The sequence below is a fragment of the Onychomys torridus genome, chromosome 18 (genome assembly GCF_903995425.1).
Source record: "Onychomys torridus chromosome 18, mOncTor1.1, whole genome shotgun sequence".
In the NCBI taxonomy this organism is placed as follows: domain Eukaryota; kingdom Metazoa; phylum Chordata; class Mammalia; order Rodentia; family Cricetidae; genus Onychomys; species Onychomys torridus.
The window spans coordinates 57,740,296-57,767,093 of record NC_050460.1 but is presented as its reverse complement, the minus strand read 5'-3'; the positions used below and the strand labels follow the sequence as shown (position 1 = coordinate 57,767,093).

Below are 26,798 nucleotides of genomic sequence, written 5' to 3'. Positions count from 1 at the left end.
AAAGTTTCTTGAAGCATCATCTTCCTGCTGTGCCTTCTGATCCTTTGCTTCTCTCCATGGACTTCTGCTCCTTCCATCTGTGGGTCTTTATCTGCCTTTAGTAACTGACATTTCCTCTTCTCTTATCTTCTTCCCACTCAAAGTTTTAAATGTCATCCTTATCTTTTATCTTAAGACTTTGTTGTCTTGTGTTCCTTCAAGCGGCATCTTTATCTTGAAATGAATTTTTTAAATTTCTATTCATGTCTGATTTTTTTTAAAAATTATGGTTTCTATTAATATTATTTTTAATGTATTTTAATACGTTTTGAGACAGACTGTTAGGTTTTCATAGGTGTCTGAAGGAATGGCTCCTCTCGATGTGGTGGCTGGGGAAACTCCACTGAGAGCAGTTTGTCTCAAAGGTTGCCCTCTGAGGTCTGTGTATGCAGACTTGTCCAGCCCTTGTAGCACCTGGGTCTGGTGGACCAGAGGTCTACTGCTGCTGTACAGGGCAAGGATCTTCCTACTACAGTATGTGAGCACCTGGTGTACCCCCACCCCACATCTTCATGGCCCTTCTTGAGACCCCTCTTGCAGGGTGTAAGGGTGCCCTCCTTTCTGTACATACTATCAGTGCTAGGTTTGGTGAACTCCAGCCTTATCGTTTGGAGTTAACCATGGCTGTATTGAAAGGAAACCATGCCTGCTTGTCCCTTTTCTATCTGTGGACAAATATTCTAGGTTGTCCTTATCGGACCTGAAATTGTATGCCTACACTCTTGAGCCCAGTGTTGACCATGTGCCCTGTCTCCCCAGGAGTTGATCTTATTGCCGCATTCTATGGCTGCCTGTACTGTGGCTGTGTGCCTGTCACTGTGCGACCCCCACACCCCCAGAACCTTGGCACCACATTGCCCACTGTGAAGATGATTGTAGAGGTATGTGCTCCCTACTGGCAGGCCATGCCCTCTTGGGCGGGGGTCACAGTGCTTGTCATGCATGCTCTTCTCTGCAGACTGGTATGCAGATGAGTGGCAAGATGACAGCTTACTTGGGTTCTTGCTTCCATGTGACACAGGTCAGCAAATCTGCGTGTGTCCTTAGCACGCAGGCCATTACACGGCTGCTCAAGTCCAAAGAAGCAGCTGCCGCTGTAGATGTCAGGACCTGGCCCACCATCCTAGATACAGGTACGTGTCTCCAGCAGCTGCTCTGTAAAGACAGACTGTTGCTTTCTTTCCCGCAGGCTTTCTGTTGATGGTGTTACACTGTTGATATGCAAAACAAAACAAAAAGACGTGAGGGAGCTGGAGAGAGGACTCAGTGGTTAAGAGCACTCACTGCTCTTGCAGAGGACTGAGATGTGGTTGTCAGCACCCACATGGAAGCTTGCAACTGCCTGTAACTCTAGTACCAAGGGACTTCATGTTCTTTTGTGACTTCTGCACACACACACACACACACACACTCAGAAATACACACACACACACACACACACACACACACACACACACACACACACACACACACACACACACTAAAATAACATTGAAAAATTAAATGTTCAGATAAATAGATCAGCTATGTTCATGACAAGATGCCTTTTTGGGTTTACCTGGTAGAGCAGGCACAGTGTTAGTGGGACATTAGGTACCACTGTTGCATACATGGCCTGGTTCCCTGTCTAGGTTATGAGGTCTTCTCCACTCTGGGTCTACCATGAGCAATCCCCATGCTAATGTTAGGGGCTGAAATCCTATTCCCCTCTGCCTCCTGCCAACATAGTTAGCTGGTAATTGTCTACATGTTTTTGTTGATTCCTTAGGGACACAGTTTTCACTGTGTACCTCCTAGAATCCCTGTCATTATCACTGGTGAATGCCATCATGCCCCTTGAGATGCCGTCACACCAGCTGGGAAGAAGCTATGTCTTATGGTTAAGTCACCAGGCTGGGCTAAGGGCAGCTTTGCTCTGCAGATGTAGACTGCTCGGCCAAGCAGACCAAGTACTGGCTTCTGAGTGGCAGGAACCTCCTTTTCCATCATACCCTTGCATTCTGAAGTTCTGCTTTATATGGAAACCAGAGACTAATATAGCTGTGTGCCTGATACTGTGGCAGGCATGAGGAACTAGCACTGGGCAGCTGATATGGGCCAGGGGTCAGGGTCTGTGCTCCAGCTGGCCAGAATCCTTCAGTCTCAAGAGCTCAGCCTTGCCTTTCTTGAACCTGTGCCCGTTTGTACAGCAGACGGTAGCATTTTTTACCTCATAAACTTGGAGGACACAGACCCCAAGAGTCTGTCTGCCTGGCTAGTCTTGTAGCTCTGCCACAGCCTCTGCATTATTGGCATATCCTCAGCACCCTGCCTTCCCCATTTAGCAGAGAAGTGCTTTCTCCTCCTGTTCCCTTCAGCATCCAGACTCCACACCCACAGAACAGGCATGGTGAGCCTGCTCCAGTGATCGCTCCTGAAAGAGTGAACTTCCCCACATGCCAGCACAATACACCCCGGCTCTCTGGTAGCCTGTCTTGTGTGACAGATCTGTCTCTGGGGAAGTTGAAGCTTCTGCTTGTGCAGACTGACGTTCGTCACTGGTATCTTCTGTTTGACAGATGACATTCCAAAAAAGAAGGTCGCCAGCATTTTCAGACCACCCTCCCCAGATGTGCTTGCATACTTGGACTTCAGTGTGTCCACTACAGGGATCTTAGCTGGAGTAAAGGTAGGACCTCATGGGCTCCTGTTGGCTTCAACCTCAGGGGCGCACTGAGGGGATGGGCAGGGGTGAGGCTCCAAATAGGAAGGGTGCATGTTGTCGCTTTAGGCAGATGTTTCTTATCCAAAGCACAAAGCAGCAATATTGTGTCTTGAGATTCATGTTAAACATTGGTGAAAGCCAAAATCAGACACCTGAGAATATTGCATATTTTGCTGTTTGCAGTTATGTCTGGACTCTAGATTTTTTAAGGTGACTTTGCTGAGTTTATTTAATGTGAATTAAGAGTACATTTAAAGCGACTGGTATGAGAACTCAGCATTAAGAGCACTGGCTGCTCTTGCAGAGGACCCAGGTTCCTGGCACCTATTTCAGGCGGCTTGCAGCCACATGTAATTCCAATTCCAGGGGATTTGACCGCCTCTTCTGGCCTCCATGGACACCAGCCATGCACATGGTGTACATAAACTCATACACATAAATAAAACAAATAAATCATTTTGTAATAGTGCAGTTAGAATGTTATTTACTGGCATAGGATCTTGTTTCAGAGATTTCTATGTGTAATTTTTGTGGGTATAATTCAGTTCTATGGGGGTATGAGCCACCCATCTTCTTAGAAAGTGATTTGGTGCTTGGTGATATGGAGCTGCATGCCCAGCCAACCACGGTGCATAGCAGACATGGCCTCTAACCCTTTCTTCCTTCACAGCCCTGAGCAGGCCTTTTCTTCACTCCTGCAGATGTCACATGCAGCCACAAGTGCCTTGTGCCGCTCCATAAAGCTTCAGTGTGAGCTGTACCCCTCACGGCAGATTGCCATCTGCCTGGACCCTTACTGTGGCCTCGGCTTTGCACTGTGGTGCCTGTGCAGGTGAGGGCATGCACTCATGGCTCCTGGGGCCTGTGTGGTTTGTGTGATTCTTCAGAACTTAAGACCCTTAAATGGTTTTTTGAGTGTCTAGGAATCTAAGAAGTGTGAATGGATTTGTTTGTTGGTTAGAGTCTGCGTTTACAGCTTAATAAAAGAATAAAACTAGTCAGGAATGGTGAAATATGCCTTTATCTCAGCACTTGGTATTCAGAAATAGGTGACCTCTGAGTTTGAGGCCAGACTAGTCCACATAGCAAGTTCCAGGCCAGCTAAGCCTGTATAGTAAGACTCTGTCTCAAAAAAGAAAGAAAGAAAGAAAAGAAAAAGAAATAAAGGCCAACACGGTGGCTCAGAAGGTAACGACACTTGCTGTGCAGACCTCGCAACCCGAGTTCAATCCCTGAACCCACATCAAAGTGAAAGGAGAAAAGACTCTGTGAAGTTGCCCCGACCTGTACTAATGCACCGTGTAATATGCACCCTACATATCACACACACACACACACACACACACACACACACACACGATCATTTTTTTTTGAAAGGAAAAGACTAAAAATGTTTTTCATTAAATACAAACTCTGTCCATCATTAGTGATTGGTAAGAGGGCAGTGGTGGTGCACTCCTTTAATCCCAGCACTTAGGAGGCAGGGGCAGGCGGATCTCTGTGAGTTGGAGGCCAGCCTAGTCTACAGAGTGAGTTCCAGGTCTACCCAGAGAAACCCTGTCTTGAAGGAAAAAAAAAAAAAAGAGTGATTGGGGGAATCTTCTGGTCGTTCAAATGCTAAAAAGTAGTGACCCCCCCCCCCTTTGTACTCAGGAAGCCTCTTCCATACATTGTTCCCGATGCTTTTGATTGATGGGGTGGAGTGCAGGACCACACTGCACAGTGTGTTTTTGCGAAACTCCCACTGAACTTCAGAACAGACTGGTGCCCATTCAGGCTGGAGAACTGGTCTATGTGAGGAAGGAGCCTGGGGCTCGGCACACTGGCTCCTTCCAACTGTCTTTTTCCTCACAGCGTCTATTCTGGACACCAGTCAGTGCTTGTTCCCCCACTGGAGCTGGAGAGCAATGTGTCCCTCTGGCTGTCCGCTGTCAGCCAGTACAAGGCCCGTGTTACCTTCTGTTCCTACTCAGTGATGGAGATGTGCACCAAGGGTCTGGGTGCACAGACAGGTGCCCTTAGGGTAAGTGCCAAGCTGGGCTACACTGCCACAGTGGTTCTTCTAAGCCCACACACATCTGCCAAGGTCTCTTCCCCAGCTGCCCACCCAGGGGAGAGGAGGGTGTGTGAGGAGACAGGACAGGGGTTGGTCATAGACTTCCAGGGTCCTCACCAGTGCTTCTGTGCTTAGAATTCCCTAGACGAAGGCAGAACTAGAGGAGATGGGTTTGTGTTCAAACCTGCCTTTATGTGCTCAGCTCTGCAGTCAGACCCCATGGGTCTCCCACAGAAATTCCTTTGGACAGTCAGTGCTGAGGGGGGCCCCAGGCTGTGTGTGTTGTCAGTGACTTCCTGCTCTTCTCCAGATGAAGGGGGTGAACCTGTCCTGCGTGCGCACGTGTATGGTCGTGGCTGAGGAGCGGCCCCGGATCTCATTGACGCAGTCCTTTTCCAAGCTGTTCAAAGACCTGGGCCTCCCTGCACGCGCTGTGAGCACCACCTTTGGGTGCAGGGTCAATGTGGCCATTTGTCTCCAGGTAAGCTGGTTGCACCTAGGATCACTGACACCTGCACTGGAATAACGCGTTCATAGACTGACACGAGAACATAGCTTTATCTCTCTCTCCACCTTGGAGGTGTGGCTGTGACATTTCCACACAACCGTTCAGCTTTGAGGACTATGAGGACCTTGTTCTTTATGATGAACAGGACTATTTAGATAGGAAAAAAGCTTGTTTTTTGAGCAGTGACTACTGTAACTATGAGCATTTCTAAGTTAAGTACTATATGCAGATAATCTTTAAAAGCAGAATTGAACTTGCTTTCCTAAGAAATCTATAGTAAATTGCGAATCTTTTTGAGTTTGAGCCTAGCCTGGTCTACACAGTGAATTCCAAATAGTCACGGCTACATAGAACTCTTGCTTTAAAGCAAACAAATATATATATATATATACACACATGTATATGTGTATATGTACATATATACCCACATACATACATACATGTTATACATGTACAGATTTTAAATTGGAGCACTGATAATGGTGATCATTCGTATTGTCCACTTTAGTTTAGGACTGTCCCTAAGGAGTCTCAGAATTGACATGAGTATCACAAGGCTTTTTCAGTAGCTGTCCCCATTTTCTGATTTTTATATTAGTCTCTATTTTACTTCTCTCTAAGCCTTTCTTAAAGCCAAATACTGCTCAGCTAGCTGACATATCAAATGCTGAAATCCCCACAAAGTACCCTTTCTGGGTTCCCGAAGCGTGTGCTTGGCGTGTACCCTATTCTCTTGGTGGCTCATGTGCAGGGCAGGTCTTGGCTCCAGAGGCTACACCTGCTGAGAGGTGTCACCCTGCTTCCTACCTCCTTTTGCTGATGCCTTCTCAACCATGGAAAGGCTCCACTCTGACTGTGTAAGTTCCAGGTGACGGAGTAGCCAGAAGAAACTGGGCCCTGGCCTGACGTATGTGAGCGCCGGGCGCAGGGGCGGAACTCGTAACATAGACCTGTGTTTGCTCTTTAAGATACAGTGATGCGCTCTTCTCTCTGGTGTTTCTCATGTGGCCTGGGGCCTTCTGTTTGTTTCCTGTGCTCTTTCCTCCCTGTCTCCCTCTGCTGGCCGCCCTGGCCTCTGTCAGCCCAACAGGCTGGGAAAACTAGCTGAGCAGGTAGGACCTTGCCCTAGCCCTTGACCTTGCTAGTGTCTCTCCATGTCTGTCACCCCCACCTCCTGCTCCTTACCCTCACCCTGCTTCTATGAGTTCATGTGATCATCTGGTAGATTCCAGAATACGTGTCTCTTTTACTGTCTTAGTTCATTTACAATGAGAATTATTTGACTTTACAAGAGCTCCTTTGTAACCGAATGTAAAGGAACAGTTTTCAGAGGTTACGGAGAGGTTAGTCTGTCTAATTCTTCAGGGAATGATGTAGACCAAGGTGTCCATTTAATTTGATGTTCCTTGTCAATAAAATAGCAATACTAGGCCAGTGGGGTGGGATGGCTCAGCAGGTAAAGGTGCTTGCTACCAAGCCTGATGACCTGAGTTCAGTCCCTGGGACCCACAAGGTAGAAGAAGAGAATTGACTCCCCGGGTTGTCCTCTGATCTCCACATACGTGCTGTAGGCATGTGGGTGTGCATACAATTAAATAAACGTAATAATAAACCTCGTTAAGTGACGGTACTGTCCGGTGCATCCTGCCAGTGTGACACTCAAGTTGTCTGGCTCACCTGAGCATCCGCTGCACTTGGTCCTGAGTAGAGTAAGTGACACTCCAGGCCCTGACTTGACGCTGGGTGGACATGTCCCCAATCTGCAATCTGTGTTGTCTCAGCACAGCAGAGGCTAGCGGGGACAGGAACTGATCAGAACTGATGTACAGAATCCAGGATTTGATGTTTTCATTCACAATTTCCGAGTGTTTTGCTCAATATCATCTAGCCAAGTAGCTGTTTGGCTGGACAGCATCAGCTCTGCCCTGGGGACCATGAGCCCTTGCGCAGGCTGGTGGCAAGATGCACGGCTTTTCTTCCGGGTGTCCTAAACAGCCTGGGAGGAGCTATGTGTGGCCCCGCTTGTGAAAGTGGGCAGGGCACAAGAATTCTGAAGGAAGTTCCTCTGTTGTTCTCCTTCCAGGGCACAACAGGCCCAGACCCCACGACTGTCTATGTGGACATGCGGGCACTACGTCACGACAGGTACTGCCCCCCCCCACACACACACTTGCACGAATGAGGTGACATTGTGGGCTCACTTGGGGCACATGTGATTTGCCTTTTTGGAAATGACCGTGGAGTAAATTTTACTGTGAACATTTTCCTTTGTCAATTTTTAGAGTTCGTTTGGTGGAACGGGGTTCTCCGCATAGCCTGCCACTGATGGAGTCTGGAAAGGTAGTAGAAGCTGGTGTGGACAGTGCTGGGATGCGTGTTCCTAGTGAATATGATACCATCTGGGGAGTGGGATTGGCCACTGAAGAGCCTAGAAATGTGAAATTAGATATTTGAATGCTCAGAGCTTAGAACCCATGGTTGGAGGACCCAGGAACAGAAGCAGAGAAAGGACTGCCTTTTTGCAGACAGTGGCAGGGTGTGGGGTGGGTAGGCTTCGGGTCAAGGGCCCTCCCTCATGCTTCCAGTCACAAAGGGCAGTCCTGATCCAGGACTGGACGAGAAAGGAACATGTGCTCTTCTGTGGTGACAGTGGAGAAGAGGCCCCGCCAGGGCACAACCAGAGATTTGCCATCTAAGCCAGTCTTGGCCTAGTGAGGCCCCCAGAAACCTCCAGGGTTGGGAGGGGCTAAATCTGCCTGAGAATGCGCACATAGGAATAAGAGCCACTGTGGGGTCAGTAGAGCAAACCCTGGAAGACGGGCGTCCTCAGAAGCAAGGAGAGGTCAAGGAAGGGTGACTAGGCAGGGAGAGAGTCAGATAGGCCAGCGGAGTGGGCACATGCTACCTGCCCAACTGCACAGCAGCCTTTTTGTAGCCAGGATTATCAGAGGTTCCCAGGGCTGCTTCTACATGTACTTTAGCCCCAGAGGCAGGAACTGGAACTTGGCTACCCCAAACCTCCATGGCTACTGCCCTGGCCACGGCTGTCTTTTAGGAGGCAAGGCAGGTGATCAGAGCACTGTTTGACATGTTTTCCCCTCCTCACTACCTTTAGGAATCCTCTTTATACCTGTACCCACCTTGTCCCTGTATGGCTTGTTCTATAATTATTTCACACACCGCTTTTCAGGAGTAACATGGGTCTGGTGGAATTGTATTCTGGTTTCAGGGTTCAGGTGGACCAGAGAGAGAGACAGAGAAAGAGGGAGAGAGAATAGACTCTCTCATCAGTGCATCAGGAGACAGAACTACTCAGCAGCGTAGAACAAGGAGATGCCTGGTATCTATTACTAGTCCATGCATTCCTGCAGCCCCTCCTTCAGTTTTCTGAGGGCCTCATTGTCATCCTCTGTTTCATTCATGAGGAGACTGGGGACACAAAGCAGGTGGCTGGACTCCCAAAGCAGGGTGATCTGATCCCAGTACACAGAGGGCCCAGAACTGGGTATGGTAAGCTCAGCAGGGCACATGGCCACTCAGGTGCCTGTCAGCAGAGTAGCTCACAGGTTCAGGACTTCCCCACTGACAGATGCCTGATGAGATAGACTACCTGTAGGATGGCAGAAGATCCCCAGAGTGCCCTCCCAATAAAGAAGACAGGGCCCGTTGTCAGGACCAGGGCCGTTTTGTTCAGATTCCCAGTGTATTTCTGTTAGGGCCCCATCTTTTAAAATGCTGCTAAGCTCCCTGATCTGTAGTCAGTCCTGCTGATCAGCTTCCTCAGCTTCGGAGGCAGAAAGGAAAAGCGGTATGAGGAACGACTTGCTGGTGCTGCTGACTCGGAAGTCTAGGAGGTTTCTTTAACACCTCTCCTCCTTGTAGATCCTCCCAGGAGTGAAGGTCATCATTGCACATACTGAGACCAAAGGGCCCCTCGGAGACTCACATCTAGGTGAGGTGAGTGCTGCCGGAGGCTGGGTGTGGGCCAGTGTAACAGCCTTCCCTCTCCTCCATTCAGAATTCCCTTAGAATTGAGGAATTCTAAACCTCTTGGGACTCCATATGTCTTTTTGAAAAGATCTATTTTTATTATTCCTCTGTGTGTGTGTGTGTGTGTGTGTGTGTGTTCTGTGGGTGTGTGTGTGTGGGGGTGTGAGTGTGTGTGTGTGTGTGTTCTGTGGGTGTGTGCACACAAGTGCAGGTGTCTGTAGATGCCAGAGGCTGGGATCTTTCCTGGAGCTGGAGCTACAGGTGGTTGTGAGCCACTGGAGGTGGGTGCTGGAAACCAAACTCAGGTCCTCTGGAAGAGCAGCAAGTATTCCCAACTGCTCTCCAACTTCCATATGTCTTTTGAGAATCTAGAAGTCGTCTCTTTCCCACCTCTCCTGCACTCTTAGACCCTGCTGGTATATAGGGCCTCACAGTATGTAGGGAAAGATGCCTCTCCTCTCACTGGGCTACCCCACCAATCAAGTTATGAGGGCACTGGGGTGCCAGGAGAGTCACATGGGACCATCAGCAGCCCAGGGAACAGGAATAGCTGCTTTGGGCAGAATTGGTCAACCACTTGTCACAGACCCAGTAGCAATCAAACACTGGCCAGGTTCAAGGCCACATAGGACTTTATTCCAGGCTCAGGTGTCCCAAAGACTCAGCCATATATGAGGCAATTATGGCACACAGAGGCTATCATAGGTTTTAGGTAGATAGGTTATCTTGCTCACAGGGGCAGGAGAGCCCCTCACTTCCAGGTAATAGATAGGTATACCATTCATGCATGGGTAGTGAACAGATGTTCTTCCTCAGTCATGAAGAGTAGGCCAGCGGAGCCTCTCACAGACAGTGAGAAAGTGGGGTCCATCATTCATGGGTACTGGGTATGTTGAGTACGTCACTCACTAAAGCGGGGAACTAACAAGGCAACTCCATGTAGTTTATCTGGTAGTTAAAAGAGGTTTATACGCCCAGTAAAGGTTACAGGATTCAGGAGAGGTGAGGTGCAGTCCAGCATGGTTCTCTGGAGAACTCTGTCTTGGTCTACCATCCCTCATCCAGGATCATGAGGGGCCAAGGAGGAAGCAAAAGAATAATAGTAATCAATCATATTTGTGTTTGCTCTCTATGCTTGTAGTTATATTCAGTTTACAAGAGAAGACATTGGAAATGCTCCCCTTACTTTTTGGTGTTATCAAGAGGTCATTTTGGGCCATAGACTCTGCAGGACAGAATCAGTACTCAGTGGTTTGCTTGTCTTCTTGACTACCCCTGTCCACTAGATCTGGGTGAGCAGTCCCCACAATGCCACTGGGTATTACACGGTCTATGGGGAGGAGACACTTCATGCTGACCACTTCAGTGCCCGGCTAAGCTTTGGAGACACCCAGACGATTTGGGCAAGGACTGGCTACCTTGGCTTTCTTCGCAGGACAGAGCTGACTGATGCCAGTGGAGGTAAGAGCTCTTTGGTGAAGGCCTTGCCCCGGCACTACAGGGACTGGGGGTACTGTTGCTGTAGCTTGTGAGCCTTGCCTCCCCTTTGGGTGCCCTTAATTATCTGAAACAACCCCCAACCCCACATACACCACTGGCCATAACTTGTGTTGTTCAGTGTGGGGCAAAGAATAGGCGCCAGTACGCTTTGCTCTGTTCCTCCTCCTGTGGCTGCCCCTCACAGCCTCAGACTGTGACAGCTGTTGGCCATATGCTGTGAGGTTTTTCCCAAGTGACGTAGCCATCCCAGAAACTTCATTATCAGTACGGTGTGCTCTGTGTGGCTCTTCAGTCATACGTGGTGCCCTTTCCACCCTGATGAGGCCAAGCTGTGATGGTTGCCCAAAGGTCTGGCCCCTGCGGACCTAACATCTGGAGTCAGAGCTTTGTAACCTGTGGTTGCCATACTATTCTGTAGCTAAAATGATTAAAACACACTAACCTACACTGCTGTAACTCCTGTGATTGTCGACCACTGCACAGGTAAGACTTAAGTTGTTGACATCTCCACCAGTCCTCTTGGCTTGAAGCACAAGCACCAAGAGATATTGGTGTCATGGCCTCCATGTGGCACAGGGCATCTGGTAGGGTTCACACACAGAGGGTAGGCAGACTCACTGTGTAACTTGCTTCCTAAGCATGCACATACTCATGTTCACAGAGCGACACGATGCACTGTATGTTGTTGGGTCTCTGGATGAAACGCTAGAACTGAGAGGCATGCGGTACCACCCCATCGACATAGAAACCTCCGTGATCCGTGCACATAGGAGCATTGCAGAATGGTAAGAGCTGATGGAGGGATTTCCTGTGCTGCTCTTCCAGCCTCTCCCTGGGCATGAGCACTGCACACAGGGCAGCACCAGGCACTATTCTACCATGACCACAGTCCCCACACAAGTACAGTTCCTGGTGAACTGGATTGCCTTCACCTTCTCCCAGAAGGACCTGCACCTCTTACCTATTCTAGATATGTGTCTCAAAACAGCACCAGAGAATGCCTCCATGTCTTCTTCTTCTCCTAATCAGGTTTAAGTCACACAGTTGTCTTCAGCGTACAGGCAAAATGTGGGACTGCTGCTGTTCTCATTCTGAAGTATTTCTAGTTTAAATGTGATTTTCTTTTTAAACAGTGGTAAGCCATGTCTCTTTTTTCTGGTCTGCGACAAGCACAGCTTTGTTCTTGAGTCTTAACAAGATTGTTCTTGATTTTTATCAAGAAAGTTGGAGTAGATACTCCTGTAAGATATAGTTGTTCCAGCTTTGAGATTATAAATGGTGTCAAGTGGCAGTGCTGGGCCCATGAACGGAAGCAGGAAGTCTGGCATACTTCCCAAGCATCTGCTTGCTCCCGGTGCTGTCCATGTCTGTGACTGTCTGCTCTCCTTCAGTGCTGTGTTCACCTGGACCAATCTGCTGGTGGTAGTCGTGGAGCTGGACGGTCTGGAGCAGGATGCCCTGGACCTAGTAGCGCTGGTGACCAATGTCGTGCTGGAGGAACACTACCTTGTGGTGGGTGTGGTGGTCATCGTAGATCCTGGAGTGATCCCCATCAACTCTCGGGGTGAGAAGCAACGTATGCACCTGCGTGATGGCTTCCTGGCTGACCAGCTGGACCCCATCTATGTGGCCTACAATATGTGAGTGTAGCAGGACAGAGCTGAGAGTATGACCCAGCAGAGGTGTAAGGCCAAGATGAGCTGCACTGTTGATGCCCTGGGAGATGGGATTCAGGCTTCATCAGTTCACTCCTGCGTGTGCTTTTCAGACCCTCTCAACAGCGTGCTGACTGTCATGTTAGAACATGTCTGGATCAACTAAAGAAATGTTCCGGGTCTGCACGTATTTTTACCAAAACGTGGGTGACTGGGAAGGGAAGGGAAGGCCTGGTGGTGTGCTGTGGACATTGCCAGCACCACGGCTGTTCTCTGCTAGACTGCGAGCTTGCACTTTCTCACTCTCGAAATAGTCCTGATTTCTAAGTATATAATTTCCTGATTATTTATTCCCAGTTGTAACAACAAGCATATAGGTAAAGTCTGTGCTGGAGAGAGCTTTTGAGCCGAGCCTGCCCAGGAAGGCTGATGTAAAGAGCAGCCCCGCTCTCCGCGTTCCCAGACTGCACTGAGCCGCACCGCTCCCTTTGCCAGGTTGAGTTTTGGAGCCGATGTGCCTGGTTGTCTGCGTGTGTTGTCACTGATGCTCAGTAGGTCCCATTTGGACTGTTGAGTTAGGTCTCCTTCAGAAAGCTAAGCCAGCACTTAATTTAAAATCACTTTCCTAGCCTAAATAAGTGACATTTACATTGCGAGTTCTTATGACATCACAATATTAATTCTTCTCATGAAGTATCCTGAATTATTTTTATGAACAGATCTGGAAGCATGAGTGGCGACCTACGGTTGTACCCATGTGCTAGCTGGGTCTCTTACACACTTGAGTTGCCGTGGGAACCTGACTGTCTGATATGGACACCGCTGCAGCCTCTTGGCTTTGCATTTGAGTTATGTGCCTATACAAATTTGGCCAAACCATTTTTAGTTATTTTATTCAAACTTGAAATCCAAGTGATCTAATATTGTACTTAAGTCAGAAGAGAGAATGTAAAATCCTTTAGATACATCTAAGAATTTGAAGTCCAGCATGAATCTAAGATTATTTTTATATGACTAATCAAAGATTAATGTTATCAAGTTGTTGGGGTTTAGGGGCTTTCACGGGTAGAGAAGTTTATGAATTATATCTGCTTCACTGAAACAGCTAGGTTTTTCTAGAGCTAGTCTGGATTTGTGCTTCAGTGAGTCCAGCTAACTGGTCCTCTTCTCGCATCTCACTCTGGGAAAGCACTGTGTGCAGCAGCCCTTTTCCCCATGGTATCAAACCGTGGTGTAGTATGTGCAAACATACCGGAATTTTAATAGTCCTGTTACAATTGTGTACAGAGTCCACGTAACTTATTACTTGGCTGAAGACGGTTCACAGTAAATGACTGAGAAGCAAACAGACCGCCTACCCACGGTCTCCGTGGGAGTTTTATAGTAACAGCGCTTGTAAGCTTTTTGTATCAAAGCTCAGTGGCAGTCGGAACGTATCTGGTAAGTTAAGATTTTAAGAATCGTATTAAAATGTTTTAAAGTTACTCTCTGGGAATTCTGTATATCACACTAATTTTTTATATCATGTTAATAAAAGCTATTGACTTTGTAATTCTGCATTTTGAAATGTGTGAAAGGGTTTTAAAAATTTCCCCAAATAGGATGTATTTTATTATGCATTATTTCTTTCAGAAATACAAGAACAAGTAGGCTTATCGTATAAAATCTAGAAAACACATTAAAGTGTAAGAAAGGAAATTTAAAATCTTTGACCGTCCTACTTATGAGTAATAGCCGTCTTAGTATTGCCATGAGTCTCAGGGATTTTTAACCTTTAGTTTTTTTGGGTTTTTTTTTTTTTGCAAAATTAGGACCATATACTCATTTTATAATCTGCTTTTGTACCTAATAAATTGCAGACTTTTGACTCTGGCACATACATTCTTTACATGTCTTAATGACAGCATCGTGTGGTGTGCACGACTGTGCACAGCCCTTCCTGGGCTGCTGTCCCAGCACCACCCACCATCGAGTCACCTCCCTGATGCCTGCTTCATCTCCACAGAGACATTCCTGCCTGGCTTCAGTTCTGCTGGTAGCATGCGTAGGTCATTTTGTGGTGGGTGTGGTGCCTAGATACCCATTACCTCGAGAAGGGCCACATAGGAGAGGTCATGGTCTGGTCCCAGCCACTCCGCAGTACTAGTTACTCTTTGTCCTGGTCTAGTGAGTGTTTTAGTATTCTTGTTCAGTGGTGGAAAACTGTCACTGTCCTGGGGAGCGGTCTCAGCTCACTCCTCTCTCCTGCTAGAGATTCCTCCCTGCTCTGATCAGCTTGCCTCAGGCTGCTTGGAGAGGATCTCAGGACCCCTGCAGAGATCTGGCCAGCTGAGAGCATCTCCCCAGAGAGGGCTAGGCTGGAGAGTACAGCTTCTCAGCAGGGTTGGCTCAGGTGCCTCTGTGAGTGTGGACCACTGCTCACCAGAGGACAGAGTTTCCCCATTCCCAGCAAATAAAAGTGTCATTTATGGGTAGGTGATACACAGTGTGGGAGCTTGCATTGGCATAAAATTCATGCCCAGCTCTAGTCACATGGGCAGTAGTCTCCTAGAAGGTTCTTGAAGATAACGCAGTCACCACATCTGCCTTTCTAGAGGAGTTCAGGAGGCTTGGATAAGCAGATGCCCCTGACCGTGTGGAAGTTGTATGTGAGGATTGTACCGTATGACTGGGACAAAAGGACATCGGGAATCCCTGCAGATAGCTCCTGTCTTCTGTCTTGGTAGCTCAGGTGCCCCCAAGTATCTACTGTGTGCCCCTGCAGTCCAGCTCCGTTCCTTGCCAGTTCTCTGCCTCAGTGCACTCAGCCTTCTCCACAAGTTCACGTGTTAGAACACGCGGTCTCCAGGGAGTGAGGCTCTAGAAGGGGTGGGTTTCTGGGGCATACCTTGGGAGGCAGACCTTGTCTCCTGTCCTTTCCATTCCCTCCCTTCCTCTCTGCCATGGTGTGAGCTCCTCCGCCAAACCCTTCCTCCCACAATGAGACCTCTGAAAACACAAGCTAAATAAAGCTTTATCCCTTTTAGCTATACCAGACATTTGCTGTCACAGGGCAAGAAAGCCAACACATGGCCCAGCCGGTCTGGAGAACCACACGATATCCTCTAGTCAGGGAGAGCCTGATCCTGTGCGGCCTTCGAACATTCCAGAGCTTCCTGCAGTCCCTGCTGCCTTTCACCTAACTGGGCTGTGCCTGAGGGATGGGGTGAGGTCTGGACAGTCACACTTTAGGGACTTTTAGTCTTTGTCCTGGTCTAGTGAGTGTTTTAGTATTTCTTGTTCAGTGGTGGAAAATTTTTACGACGTTCTTATTTTATGCAAGTGCACCATTCAGTTGACTTAATGAAATTTTTTTTTTGAGGTGAGGATCGAACCCAGGGCCTTGCGCTTGCTTAATGAATTTTTAAGACCCAAAAAGGGGGTGTGTAAGAATAATTAGAAGTTCCCTAGAATGGCCTTTTAATATTTATGATTTGATTTTTATTTATTTGTAACTTGAACTAGTTGAACCTTCATTATTTGAATATGTAGGTTAAAAAGCATTAAGTTAGTTAACCCCCTCTCTTGACTCTCAGCCTCACCAAGTGGTAAGCAGGCCCTAGACACAGCAGGTCAGATGTGACTTCCAGCCACTGAAGGGCATATCTGAGGCGTCCTTCATTCCCCCAGCAACTCATCCTGTAGGCCTCACTCCCACAGTCACTTGCTTTATAGACAGTAAAGGGAGCCAGGGAGGTAGAGCTAGCTGGAAAAAGACCTCACACTATAGACGCAATCTTCTTTGGACTGCCAGCTCACAAAAAAAATGACACGGAGACTTAATATTAATTATGAAAGCTTGGCCGATAGCTTATGCTTGTTCCTAACTAGTTTTTATAACTTAAATTAACCCATATCTTTTTTTTTTTTTCTTTTTCTGTTTTTTCGAGACAGGGTTTCTCTGTGTAGCTTTGGAGCCTGTCCTGGAACTCACTCTGTAGCCCAGGCTGGCCTCGAACTCACAGAGATCTGCCTGGCTCTGCCTCCCAAGTGCTAATCCATATCTTTTAATCTACATTCTTTTATGTAGCTTGGTTACCTTTACGCTGTACTCCCATCCTGCTTCCTCTCCGTCTGTCTGGCGACTCCCCACTTCTTCTTCCCAGCATTCCCTCTGCCCTGAAAATCCTGCCTAGCTATTGGCCATTCAGCTTTTTATTAAACCAATCAGAGTGACACATCTTCACAGTGTACACTACACTGTAGCCAGTCTCCTCCTATGTACTTGTCCTACAGGAACAGCAGTGTTGTCCTAAAAGAACTCTACTGAATAGAATTTTGACTCTCAGACCCAAGTTAGAATGTAAATGCTTAGTTTGTGAGATCTATTTGTTTGCAGTTAGAACTGTTGTTATTGGCTATTTACTTAGTAATGGCTGCTCACCGGAAGCCGAGACTTAAGTGCCCTGCTCATTTGGGCTGGGGGGAAGGTGTTGTAATCAGGCTCTCTGCTTTCTTGGGCATCATTTGCACAAACAGTGTATGGAAGATGTAAGGAAAAGCAACCTCTTCCAGTGACAGTGGATCCAGCTGTGGAGTTTTGGGTCTGTTGGAAGCATTAAGAATGCTGTCCTATAGAACTGGCTGTTGGTGGTCTGCCTCAATTCTTCTGGGTGGTGCTTCTACAGGGGCATGGTGGTCTGCAACACATGCTTTACTGCTGAGCATTAATTTTGTCCCCTAAGTGATTCTTACCCATGCTTCCTGGGACCAGACAGCTCACAGGAATGCCTAATGTAGCAGAAATAATGATGTGCGAATTTCAAGCAGCCCTTGGGGAGGCTTTCAGTTTTTCATTCCCAAAGCGAATCAAGCTTCCTAATGAGTTATAGGTGACTGGAGAGCTCAGCTCCTTCGAGCCTGCAAGCCTCTGCTCTGCTGCTACTTGTGACACTCATGTCTGCCACAGGAACAGCTCGGCTCCTTGTTTTTGTCTCACTCATGTTCAAAGAACTCATGGCAGGCTGTAGTCACCATGGAGACGAAGGCCATAAATTCTTGGAAGTCACACTCTCCATCTCCATCTTCATCCAGTGTTTCCATGACTTTGTCCACGACTTCCTGCTCTTTGATTTCCTGAGAGAGAGAATAAAAAGATAGGAAAGTTGATTAAGCCCTTTTTAGATGGGATATAGGTTTATCAAAATGTTATTAAAAATACTAGGCTGGTAATTTGCACGAGAAACAATCCCAGCATAGGAAATGAAAATTTCTAGCAGTCCTCTGTGAGCTGGGGACAGTCAGCCACAGGGAAGTGGGGATGGGTCTGTGCCTCCCCTCCTCCCTTGGGGTTAGTGGGACCTGGGTGACTTTAAAAGAGGGAAACCATCAAGAAGTAACAGACGGCAGCTGGAACAGGTGTGACGTCTGTCTCAACCTGAGCCTATGACTTAGAAAAGAAATGAACACTCAGCGCTCCTGAGCACACGTGTGCTTGGGAGCCAAGTGGGTTTCAACATTCACTAAAATGACACTTGGGAATGTGTCAGAGCTGCCGCTTGTTTTGGTCTATTGTCTCCTCCCTGAGTCCTTTCCTGGGTAGGCTTCTTCCTGTCAGTTCTGATGCTAAAGCCGGAAGAATGGTAGGGCTACTGCTAACTAACTGATGCCCAGACCAGAGGAACGGTAAGGCTACTGATGTGTCAAGATCACAGGCCTGAAGACAGGTGGGAAGAATGCAGGCTCTGAGCACTGAAGAGCCTCGGTCCCCACTGTTTCAATTAACACCTTCCCATCCCCTCCCCAACAGGAGAGCTCTGTGGAGAAGTCAAGTGCTTTCCTAAACACAGAAGATTCAGATGTAAAAGATGGTGATTCCCAGGGGCTCCTGAGGACTTTTAAGTATCTCCCAAAACATAGATGGCATGGTGTAGTTCCTTCAACTACTCCACAGGTGCTACGATTTTGATCCAGAGGCTCATGTGTAGGAGGCGTTGTGCTAACCCATGCACTGCTGGGAGCTGGTAGAACCTTTGGGAGGTAGGCCTGGTGGGAGGAAGGAGGTCACTGGGCCATGCCCTCCCTTTGTTTCCCTTCCCTGGGGGAGCAGCGTGGCTCCTCACCAGGCAATTGGCCTCATCAAAGACCCCAAACAGCAGGAGCCTGACAACCATGGCCCAAACCCTGAGCTGAAATAAACCTTCCCTCATTCGACTTGGTTTTCTCTGGTACTTTTGTTAAACCAGGCCAGCAAACGTGTATGATACCTTGGTATCTTAACATGAGTTATCATTAATACATGTGACATCACATGCCCATTTTTTCTGTTCTAAAATCATGGTAGTAGCAAGTATTTTAAACTACTACCTCTGGAGCTTTCTTTCATTCTGTGTGAAGAGCCCAACATGCTTATCTCATCCCTGCATAGTCCCTTTTAAAGATGAAGAGGTAAGATGAAGAGGTAAGATCGGAAGGTAGAATGGGTGGGATTATAACTGATTATGCATGTGAAGTAGCTGTCACCTCGGGGATCTGAATGCCTGAGGAATTAGTCCCCTAAAGCAGATCCGGAGACTTCTCCAGCAAGTCCGAAGGCCTGCTACCTCCACAGCAGTGAAGTTATTGGCTGAACTGGAGGAAGGGAAACATCGTCCAAACATCCAGTCACTAAGTAGCAACATGTGCCCAGTTAACTTGGTGTGTGGCTGCCTGTTAATCATCTGATGGGGCTGTGCCCTAGAGTTATACCCAGGCTTGGCACTTGATCAAACACTGATTAGTTTTCCTCTGAATGTGTGGTTCGCTACTTCCATGACCCAGGAAGCTTCCTGTGGCAGGTCATGTTGTATACCACCAGTATCTCCATCTCATTCGACATGTGCAGTGAGTCAGCCTTGGTTTAGGGGACCAAGGGAGCATTGGGTGGCAGGTAGATTACAGTTCACTTCCACAGGAGCACTTGGTTTATGGCCAGTAGAAACACTAGCACCTGATTCAAGGGCAGAGGAGACAGTGGGAAGTGAATACTCCCACCACCAGAATATTAGTTACCCAGAGAAAAACAGGGCTTGCTGGGAACTCTTGTATAGGTTCCTAACTTGACTCCAAACTAAACTCATGCCCAGTCAATGTCATATATTCTGGGGAGCCCCCTCCTCCCCACAGTCAAGTGTTCGCTCATGGATATGCTAGGTTGGGTGCTTTGTGGGCCTGTGTCTTTCAAGTATTGAATTATTGAGTGATCAGTAAATGTTTAATGTCTGGAATTTCTTACCTCTAGTAAATACCAGACAGCTGGACAAAGCCAAAATATTTCTTTCTCCCCAAATGTCTTATTCTTAAAGAAAAAATTGTGAGTGTGTATGTGTGTGCATGTGTGTGTGTGTGTGTGTGTGTGCATACATACCTACTCTCATGCTATGCTATACATGTGGAGTTCTCTCCTATCATATGGATCCCAGGGATCAAACTCAGACCATCAGGCTTGGTGGCAAGTGTGTTTACCTGCTAAAACCATCTCACTGGCCCTGTTTTGTTTTTGTATTGAGAGATGTTATCCCTGTACAGCCCAGGCTGGTCTCCTGTTTCCACCTGTGAAGTACTAGGAGCACAGACGTGTGCCACCATGACCAGCTGACAGTTCTTAAGTGTTAGTCATGAGTAGTGTACCATTGCATTCTATGGCCATCACCTGTGGGTCCTTAGGTTCAAAGGACAGAAACAGCCCATCTAAGCTTATACTTTGAGGGCTTGGCTGTTTGAACAAGCAACCCTGGGCATCCAGAGACAGAAACAGACTGAGAACCATTTCTAGTGCAGCTCGGCGATGCTTTTGTAAGGCTTACCTCCAGGAAGTGGGAGAGCTCATTGTTGATGAGCTCCTTGAGTTCTGATCTCTTCAGCTTGTGCTTGTCACCCTCTCGCCCTGAGTACTGATGGAAGATATCAATGAGGGCAACCATGGCCTTCTCCAGCTCGGACATCCTGGAGGCTGCAGAGGAAAGACACCTTTTCATAGTTTCCACCCTCTTTGAAGAGTCTAGTATGCTGCTTGCAGACCTCAGCCCAGATGAGAGGTAGAGAGGCTAGGAGAGTCATCCTGTGACTTCACACTGACCACAGGTCATCCTGTGCCTTCTAGGCCCACCACCTCCCTTCTAAGTCCCCATGGGCCACAGGGTTAAGTTTCCAAGATGATTGGCTTCTGGTTGGATTTGGTCATTGAGAAACTAGCAAAGGTGCTGATGAAGAGCACCGGGGAATGATTCCAGCTCCCTGGTAGCCACCTACATTCCTGGAGGTCTCCAGGATGTACATCAGCTGGTGGATTTAAGAAGGACACTAAGATGACTAATAGCTAGTAAATATAAAGTCAACACCAATGAACATTTTTTAAATGTGGTGAATAGTATCCTCATATAGCAATAATGTCAGGAGTTAGGAAGCAAAATGCAGGTACTTCTAAAAGATTCTAAAGAACAAGAATAAGAGCGTCCTGGCTAGTTTTATACCAACTTGACACAAGCTAAAGCCATCTGTGAGGAGGGAACCTCAATTAAGAAAATGCCTCCATAAGAACCTGCTGCAGAACATTTGTCTTAAGTAGTGATTGATTGGGGAGGGTCCAGCCCACTGTGGGTGGTTCCATCCCTGGGCTGGTGGCCCTGGGTTCTTTAAGAAAGCAGACTGAGCAAGCCCAGGAAGCAAACCAGTAAACAGCATCCTCCATGGCCTTTGCATAAGCTCCTGCCTTCAGGTTCCTGCCCTGCTTGAGTTCTTGCCCTGACTTCCTATAATGATGAACTGTGAGATAGAAGCTGAGTAAACCCTTTCCTCCCCAACTTGCTTTTTGGTGATGGTGTTTCATCACAGCAATAGACAAGGAGCTTATTTTCATTTGAATTAATATATAAATTTAAGCTGTTTAAATAAAAAATATGAATGAGATTTTTTTTGGATAGGTACCAAACATAAAAACTGTAAAATGCATCTGGATAATAAGGTAACGCGGCACCAGCTTTTTGAAAGATAGCAGTGACATGACCTCCTAGAAACTACTCCAAGATCATCTGCTTCTGCTGGTGTCCTGACACAGCCAGGCGGTCCATGCGTATTCATTAGTCTGGCCTCAGCACAGCGGCTTCTTTGTGAGCAGGAATGCCATCGAGAAGCAAACAGCCTTCGCAGTGAGCACCTGATGCACAGCCGCGGCCTGAGGAGACTGGGGATGCATGCCGGGAGGGCTGCTCAGTTCTCGGAGTGACTCGGTTAACAAAGGCGGCTTGTGCTCCTTTCAGAAAACAGCCGCTTAGGCAGAAACGTTTGACAGCTCTGGCCTTGAGTTCTGGTCCTCAAGTCAGAAACTGCACTGTCATAATAAAAACATCATCATCAACAACAACAAAAGGTTGGAAACTCATTCCCGTGATGAGTATATTACATCTTAGAATAGTTTGGTATTAATTTCAGTAACTTTAAAATTTTTTTTATTAATGATCTCCCAAAGGAAACTGATTGAAGGTTTTTACCTTGCTCTGCTCTTTGGTCATATGTTCCAGAAACACCCGAAGTACCTCAATGTTTTATTCTCTTAGTTTCTTCACTTGAGTTTTCATTTACTGTTTTTTAGTAAAAAAAAAAAAAAAAAAAAAAATCTTATGCGTCTGGGTGTTTTGCCTGCATGTATGTCTCTAATGTATGCATGCCTGGTGCCTGCAGAAGCCAGAAGAGGGTGTCATATCCCCTGGGCGTAGAATGACAGGCAGTGTGAGCTGTGTATGGATGTTGGGCTGTCTCTTCAGCCCCAGTTACTGTTTTCTTGTTTGTTTTTGTTTTTGTTTTTAATGAAAGAAAATAAGTTTAGTGCCTTGTAAAGAACAGTGGGGAGGGCAGGAACAACCCTCCCTTTTTTTTTTTCCCACAGACTCTGAGTTCTCTTCTAAATCATGATCTTCTTGCCTCTGCTCCCAACTATTGGCCCATACCCAGCACAGTTATTGATTTAAAAAAAATCCTGAGAAACTCTATATCATGCTTAACACTTCTCAAAAGTCCTGGCTGGGGGAGGGAAGGGTTACAGGGTCTTTCTGTGGCTGGGGACTAAGACTTGAAAAGAAAATCCCATGTGCTAGAAAGCTCCATACAATTTGATTTTCTCATAACCAATTACAAATTCAAATTCCCTCCTGTTCTTCCTTTCTCCCAAAGCAGCACTGGTTTGTAGTCTGTCTTCTAAGACAAATGGAACAAATGCCCATGTGGACATTCTGCATTAGTCTTTTGTAAAGAAAACATAGGACTTGAGCTTCTGGGAGAGAGACTGCCTATAAGCTAAGAGGTCCTTGCAGAGACTCCCCCCAGGAGGGGACAGTGGAAATTGGAACCCATTCCTAACTCCTGTTTCTTTATCCTAATTCATAATTATCTGAAAAGATTCAACTCTTCTGCAGCTATTTTGAGTGGTGCCTGCAGATGTAGGCGCTTGGCATTTCAAGTAGAGAAACTGGCAACACCTTACAGGGGTGTTTCAGGGCCACAGGAAGAGCTGCCGTGAGGAAGGGAGAGCTCTAGTTGAGGATTGGGGGTAACTTTGCACCCAGAAAGAAAACCTTCCCTTCGGAGTTAGAAAAGAAGCAGTGTATGAGCCACCTCTGAAAACACCGGTACTTATTCTGAGTCCTTCGGAGTGACCTAAGGTCTCCCTGACTTAATGAAAATAAAACCAGGGACAATGTCAATGTCAACAACGGTCATAAGGAAACAGTAAAAGCAGGCTTAAATCACAGAATGTCATCAGCAGTTTGGAAACGTAGCCAAATGTCCCCAAAGGCCATCCCCCCCTTTTTTTGTAGAGCTCAATTTCCATCCTATCATCTCCACCCCTCACCCTCCAAGGAAGAAGAAAAAGAGCAGTTTTCCTTGAGTCCTCTGTCAGTGGTTGTTTCTCACCTCCGGGTCACCTTTTGCTGCCGGTGTCCTCTCTGGCTTCAGTGTCCGAGTGGCAGGAATGTAGACAGAGCAGCTTCTTCTTCCTCCTCTTATTCCTCCTCCAGAGAGGTCTGGGTGTGGGCTTGGCACAGTCCACTGCAAGGCTGAGGCTGCCAATGAGGGCCAAGGGTAGGGAGGTGCTGGACAGCCAGGCCTGCATACAGAGCCCCATTGACTGCGTACCCTGGGGATTCACTGGGCAGCCGCAAGGATAGGATCTGGAAAGAAAATGGGCCTGTTGCGCAGGAAGTGTGGAGTCAGCTTCTTTTGTGCCTTTTAAAAGAACTATTACATGAATATTGATGTGACTCCAAAGGCAAGGTTGGGGTGTGGAAAGAGGAGTGAGACATGGGGAACTGATTGTTTCAGAAGGCAGAAATGCAGCCAAGATCTGGAAGCTTCTAGTGCTGGGTGCAGGGGACTATGTGGCTGTGGCTATCCTTGTCTTCCTGCCCCTCCTCCCCCAGAGATATGGCATGCAGTGGATGTTGGTGCTGGACAGTGGTTATACCTGGGCTCCTCTGAGCCCAGTGTATTGAGGGATCAGCATGCAGGAAATCGGCTACTGTTGAACCCTGGGGAAAATCCTGTTAAGAGTGAAGTCTGTCTTAGGTCTATTTACCCTGGTAAAAGGTTGTGAGTTGTCTGAGACAGAAATGCTTTGAAAATAGCCTGTCCAACGCTCTTTTAACATGCAGGATGGTGGTGGTGCTGCTGCTGCTGCTGCTGCTGCTGCACCCCTCATCACGGCATGGAATGAACCCAGAGAGCAGTCTGTGCTCACTTTGAGCATCTTCAGCAACATCACATTTGAGCTTCAAACAGAATCCAGTGTGGGCTCTTTCTTGCCCCGGAGTAGTCCCTTGGACAAATTGTGCGGAGGCATTGGCCCAAGCCCCCTACCCAAGCAGAGGATAGCCAAGCCACAGCATGTCGCTTTGTTCCATGTGTCCATGGGAGGAGCTACATGACAAAAGTCACCCAAACATCACAGACACCAAGAGGTTGACTAGACATGTTAAGGGTAGAATAAAGTTTTCCCAACAAGGAGTATAACCTTTCCTTGAGGAAAGCAGGTTTGGTCGTTTAAAAACAAAGGCCCCCAAAATGAGTGGCACTATTAGGAGGTGTGGCCTTGTTGTAGGAAGTGTGTCACTGTGGAGGCGGGCTTTGAGGTCTCCTATGTTTAAGCTTCATGCAATCTGGGACACAGTTCACTTCCTGTTGTCTGTGGAGCCAGATGCAGAACTCTCAGCTCCTTCTCCAGCACCATGTCTGCCTGCCATATCCCACCCACCCCACCATGATGATAATGGACTAAACCTCTGAAACTGTAAGCCAGCCCCAGTTAAGTGTTTTCCTTTATAAGAGTTGCCATGGACATGGTGTCTCTCCACAGCAATCGAAACCCAAACTAAGACAGCAGGCACTGCCTCAGCTTTGGCGTAGAGGTATAAACCCCTGCTCTGGTTCTTCCTTTTATTTATTTATTTTTTCCGAGACAGGGTTTCTCTGTGTAGCTTTGCGCCTTTCCTGGATCTCGCGCTGTAGACCAGGCTGGCCTCAAACTCACAAAGATCCACCTGGCTCTGCCTCCCAAGTGCTGGGGTTAAAGGCGTGCGCCACCACCGCCCTGCTGGTCCTTCCTTATTACAGGGGGCACATTGCCACTTATCTATATGAGATCAAAGCCACTGGTCCCCAAAGATTAGGTCCCCTCCTCTTCTTAGTCCCGAACAGAAACTAAAATGGAGCTAACTAAGGGTGTTGGCTACAATAATCATGGCTGGGAAGATTCCTTCATTCCATGATGTTGCTCAGGACACCAGATGATAAAGGTACCTCTAAGCCCTCTATGGCCATTTTCAGTCACTTATACGACTTTAAATAGAGATCTTCAAATCAATCAATCAATCAATCTCTCTCTCTCCAGTATTCAAACCCCAGACAAGCCCCACAAATGTTCCAGGAGTCTTGGGTGAGGGGTGGTCATCTATGGGTACCATGGGATGGACAAAGAATTCTACATCCTGGAAAGAAGACCGACTCAGGAGAGCAAGATTAACCACTGACAGTATGGCAGCCAGAGGCAGGAGACGTGAAAGCAGTCCCTTCACCCACAATGAAAGTAGCAGAGGCCCTCAGGGTCCCAGACAGACACCAAAATGGCTACCACTGAAGAGACCGTGGAGATCCTGAGGTCCCTGGCAGAAAATGACAGCTGCCTGTCATGAGGGCAGCTGACAGTGAAAGTAAGTTACAGGTTGTATAGATCACCAATGGAACTGGCCTTAGCATTTTTTAAAATTAAATTTTGGACACCTACATGGTCTTAAGCACCCTAGAAGGAAAGTGTAACCAAATAGTAAAGTGATTGATGATAGTATAAAACAGACAACAACAAACAATTAAACGGGGCTTAAAAAATACAAATGTATTGGGAAGATAGCTCATTGAATAAAGGGTTCGTACTGCTTATAGAGGACCTGATTTTGGTTCCCAGCACCCGTATTGGGTGGCTCACAATCAGTTGTAACTCCAGTTCCAGGAGATCCTGCTCCATAGGCAATGTACACACACACTCCTTTAGAAAAAATACGAGAATTCAGGTCTTATGTAGGCCTTCCTTACACCTTGAATATGGGCTACTGACACATCAGGTAGCTCCTCTCTATCCCAGAGTCTTTGGTTTGACCTGGCTTTTGACATGACCTACTCAAATTGTTCTCTGTCTACTTTCCTGTTCATCCATCTAGACCTGCCACCCACCCACCCATCCATCCACCCACCCACCCACCCATCCACCCACCCATCCACCCACCCACCCATCCATCCATCCATCCACCCACCCACCCACCCACCCACCCACCCATCCATCCATCCATCCATCCATCCATCCATCCATCCATCCATCCATCCATCCATCTGCCTTTTGGTTTATCTGGACCTGGTCCTGCCCTTTTGCCTGGACTCAAGACTGTACACAGTGGTGGCTGTGCTTCTCCACAGATCTCCAGTGTTATGCTATCTTACCCCCTTAGAGAATTCCATTTTTCAGTTTCCCCGCTTTAGCCTTTTAGCTTCTTAGGCCTCTTTGAAACTTCTTTAACCCTTTGTAACCATTCTGTATCATATATAAGTACATATGATACAATTATATCTATATAAATGTGTATATGTGAATATATATATGGAATATGTGATCTGACAGTTAATATTAAGTAACTGGTAATAATTAGTAATTAAGACAAATAAAAGAACCTGTGTTTGCCTCAGCCAAGGCTATTGAGGAAAGCAAGAATTTCTGGCAAGTTGCTGCCAATGAAAATTTGACATTGTGGGAAGGCACTTAAAAGTCTTAGGTTTGGCGAACAGGAGACA

The 26,798-nt window shown here is 47.2% G+C and overlaps 2 protein-coding genes across 5 annotated transcripts in view; one reads left to right on the top strand and one right to left on the bottom strand.

The window, feature by feature from the left end:
• The window catches only part of Dip2a (disco interacting protein 2 homolog A), an 84,427-nt gene extending 70,423 nt beyond the window's left edge, over positions 1–14,004 (top strand). For 2 of the 4 annotated variants that reach the window (XM_036167981.1, XM_036167979.1), the window contains 13 exons: positions 799–920; positions 1,061–1,172; positions 2,598–2,707; positions 3,445–3,575; positions 4,598–4,766; positions 5,110–5,280; positions 6,390–6,419; positions 7,391–7,452; positions 7,590–7,647; positions 9,190–9,264; positions 10,584–10,758; positions 11,459–11,582; positions 12,189–14,004. In XM_036167981.1, the coding sequence (XP_036023874.1) occupies positions 799–920; positions 1,061–1,172; positions 2,598–2,707; positions 3,445–3,575; positions 4,598–4,766; positions 5,110–5,280; positions 6,390–6,419; positions 7,391–7,452; positions 7,590–7,647; positions 9,190–9,264; positions 10,584–10,758; positions 11,459–11,582; positions 12,189–12,441 (1,592 nt within the window). In that variant the 3' untranslated portion in view covers positions 12,442–14,004. Of the gene's footprint in view, positions 1–798; positions 921–1,060; positions 1,173–2,597; positions 2,708–3,413; positions 3,576–4,597; positions 4,767–5,109; positions 5,281–6,389; positions 6,420–7,390; positions 7,453–7,589; positions 7,648–9,189; positions 9,265–10,583; positions 10,759–11,458; positions 11,583–12,188 lie in introns of those variants that run through there. The other 2 variants (XM_036167980.1, XM_036167982.1) reach the window with 2 other exon arrangements.
• Positions 14,005–16,635: 2,631 nt separating this feature from the next.
• Positions 16,636–23,518, bottom strand: S100b (S100 calcium binding protein B). The gene is made up of 3 exons (XM_036167008.1): positions 23,379–23,518; positions 20,276–20,421; positions 16,636–17,567 (listed from the first exon to the last, which is right to left on the bottom strand). The coding sequence occupies exons 2-3, from the start codon at positions 20,411–20,413 to the stop codon at positions 17,427–17,429; spliced, it is 279 nt and encodes a 92-aa protein (XP_036022901.1). The 5' UTR covers positions 20,414–20,421; positions 23,379–23,518; the 3' UTR covers positions 16,636–17,426.
• Positions 23,519–26,798: the final 3,280 nt, after the last annotated feature.